Source organism: Puntigrus tetrazona, unplaced genomic scaffold, assembly GCF_018831695.1.
Source record: "Puntigrus tetrazona isolate hp1 unplaced genomic scaffold, ASM1883169v1 S000000888, whole genome shotgun sequence".
NCBI lineage: Eukaryota > Metazoa > Chordata > Actinopteri > Cypriniformes > Cyprinidae > Puntigrus > Puntigrus tetrazona.
In genome coordinates this window covers 1-2,521 of record NW_025048488.1, presented here as the reverse complement: position 1 = coordinate 2,521, position 2,521 = coordinate 1, and the positions used below count along the sequence as shown (strand labels likewise).

Here is a 2,521-nt window from a genome sequence, read left to right as displayed (position 1 = left end):
GCTATCAGTTATTATCAGTTATAATAATAATATTACACATATTATTAATGTGTTTCCTGTAAATGTCACACACTGTTTTTCTTAGCACTTTTTGTACCTGATGAGTTTCGTCCCAGCCATTCTCATCACGGAGTCCCAGCTTGGCTCTGTGGTAGAGGAGGGTCTCACAGCAGGAGGTGTCGCCCCCTATGAGCACAGTGTGGTAAAGTGGAGTCAGCCCGCGGCGGTCCTTATAATCAGGAGATGCCCCTAATGACAACAGCGTCTAAAAAAAAGCAGAAAACAGACAATTAGATTTAAATATGATTTTCTATTACAAGCATAAATTCATCCTAATCATGATTCTAAGGTACTGTTTGTGTTACCAGTAGGGCAGTGTGTGCATGTGCTCTGACAGCCTTGTGGAGAGGAGTCAAGCCATCCTTTGCCCTGAAGTCGATGTGCGCTCCCCCCATCACCAGCACCCTGATGATCTCCCCTCCGCCCGGCTCCGTCTGTACGGCCAGAGTGAGCGGGGTCTCTGTCACACACACAGTCACACAGTCAGGCAAATGGAGAATTACAATCAATGTGATCTTTCCTGTGCACTGGTCAGGTTTAACATTTTGGGCTTTTCAGCTTTTAATAACATGTTGTTTTAGAGCAGCGAAAAGAAATCATCCCAAATACACTTTTAAGTGTTTATTCCATTGCACTTTGTATATATTCATTCAGTTATCAGTGGATAGGCATATATTTAAAGGCAGTTTCTTCAAAATAAGTTTTTTTCTCTGGCGGTGAATCACAAGTCTCCACCTCCATTTACACGAACAAAACTATATTTCCTGAAGAAATTTACAGAGGGGTTTGGTTTCCTCATGATTTAATTACTTTATACATTTTATACACGCAACATTTTTTTTTTTTTTGCATGGTGACTTACTTTCTATTTTATGGAATGATAAAAAGACATCAAAAACAAGCATTTGTAATACAACATTTGCATATTTAAACATGTAAAACAAAAAAAATGAATGTAATGTAATCAATTAATTAGAGAAGTATGGTGATATATATTGGTTAAATTAATCAATTAATCAATTTTCCTTAAAGGGGTTTGGAAAAAAAATCTAAAATATCCCTTTAATTCTCTTTAATAAACAGAAATGTCCTCTCTAATTAGCCTCCTAGTGGTCACAAATGGTGCAGCAGTTCTCACTCCTTGTTAGCAGGGTCTGCTTCGAGAAGTGACTGTCAGCCTGGCAAGCACAACATCAACTCTGTGACAACGCAGACGACACAAACTGTGAACAACACTCAAGGTAGCCGTCTCGCAAGTCAAACTCTGCCGCAAACGAATGCTAATATTACTCTGCATTGTCATCTGGTCCATAAAACGGCTTTCACAACATGTCTGGCCACGTCTCCAGCTCACCAAATGCTCGCCAAAGCGCTAAAAACCTGAATTAATATGCCATAAAAGACGCTGCCCCATTACAAATACATTGAAATTATTCAGTGGTTTTTCTCTGTTGACACGCATCGAACTGAACCACTGAGCTGCGGTAATTGTTTCATCTCATTAAACAGCCCGAGTGTAGTAATTGGGTTTTTGTTGAGCCTAATGTTAACTTTACGCATTTGCTGCATAATTTAAACTCGGGATGACTTTTGTTGGCAACTGCATGGATCGTTTGAGAAGATGCAAATGTCCGTTCCTGTAAACACTCGTTGAATATTCATCCAGCCCTATTTCCATATGCATATAGCATGTGTGTGGGCCAGTTTATGCTCTGCTGGCAGTAATTCATTACCCAGCTCACTAATGGGAAGTTCATTAAGTCTCACAGGAAGGGAACAGTGCAGTGCCTGACACCTCACCTCCCGTATCAGGGTCGTGGTAGTTGGGGTCAAGGCCTTTGTCTACAAGTTTGGCTACCTTTTCCACAGCCCCGGCCTGGATGTAGTCCATGAACTTCTTCAAACTGGCCTGTAAGGGGAGACACATACAGCCACGCTTAGGATAAGCTACTTACTTATATGACATTTAACATACAGACCTAAATCGCAAATAGCTCACCTTAAATGTTCACTTTATATTTTTATTTTTAGAAGATTTGATGATTTCCGTGGTGACACTCACCTTTGTGTGTAGTTTGGCCAGCTGTTTTTCATCTAGATTTGTCTGTTTGTACACCCTGGTTTTGTAGCGGAACTGTGTGAAAGAAAATCAGGCAAAATCAGCGGATGACCGTTATCTGAGAACTGTAATAGAAACTTCCATCAGTTTGTTTGTGTTTACAGTAATCTAGAGAGGACTAACGTAAGATAAGGAGAGTTAAAAAATCACAAATGTTTAGTCTTTTCTTAATACCCGTACAGGACTTTGTTCATTGTTTTTGTGATTGGTGAAGTTCTCGGAGGCAAAACTGCTTTTCTAGGTGCACTTATTGCATACTCATAGCATGTTCACTAAAACCAAAACTATTAATATAGTTTCATTTATTTTAAATGACCAAAAATAAAAAATAAACTATTAAAA

At 39.3% G+C, this 2,521-nt stretch overlaps 1 protein-coding gene across 1 annotated transcript; it reads right to left on the bottom strand.

The window, feature by feature from the left end:
* Positions 1 to 97: 97 nt before the first annotated feature.
* Positions 98 to 2,194, bottom strand: LOC122335709 (SH3 and multiple ankyrin repeat domains protein 1-like; the record flags this gene model as incomplete). Its single annotated transcript, XM_043233561.1, has 4 exons — positions 98 to 265; positions 366 to 520; positions 1,861 to 1,969; positions 2,123 to 2,194. Coding segments are annotated over 4 exons (504 nt in total), but the record flags the coding sequence as incomplete, so codon positions are not given.
* Positions 2,195 to 2,521: the final 327 nt, after the last annotated feature.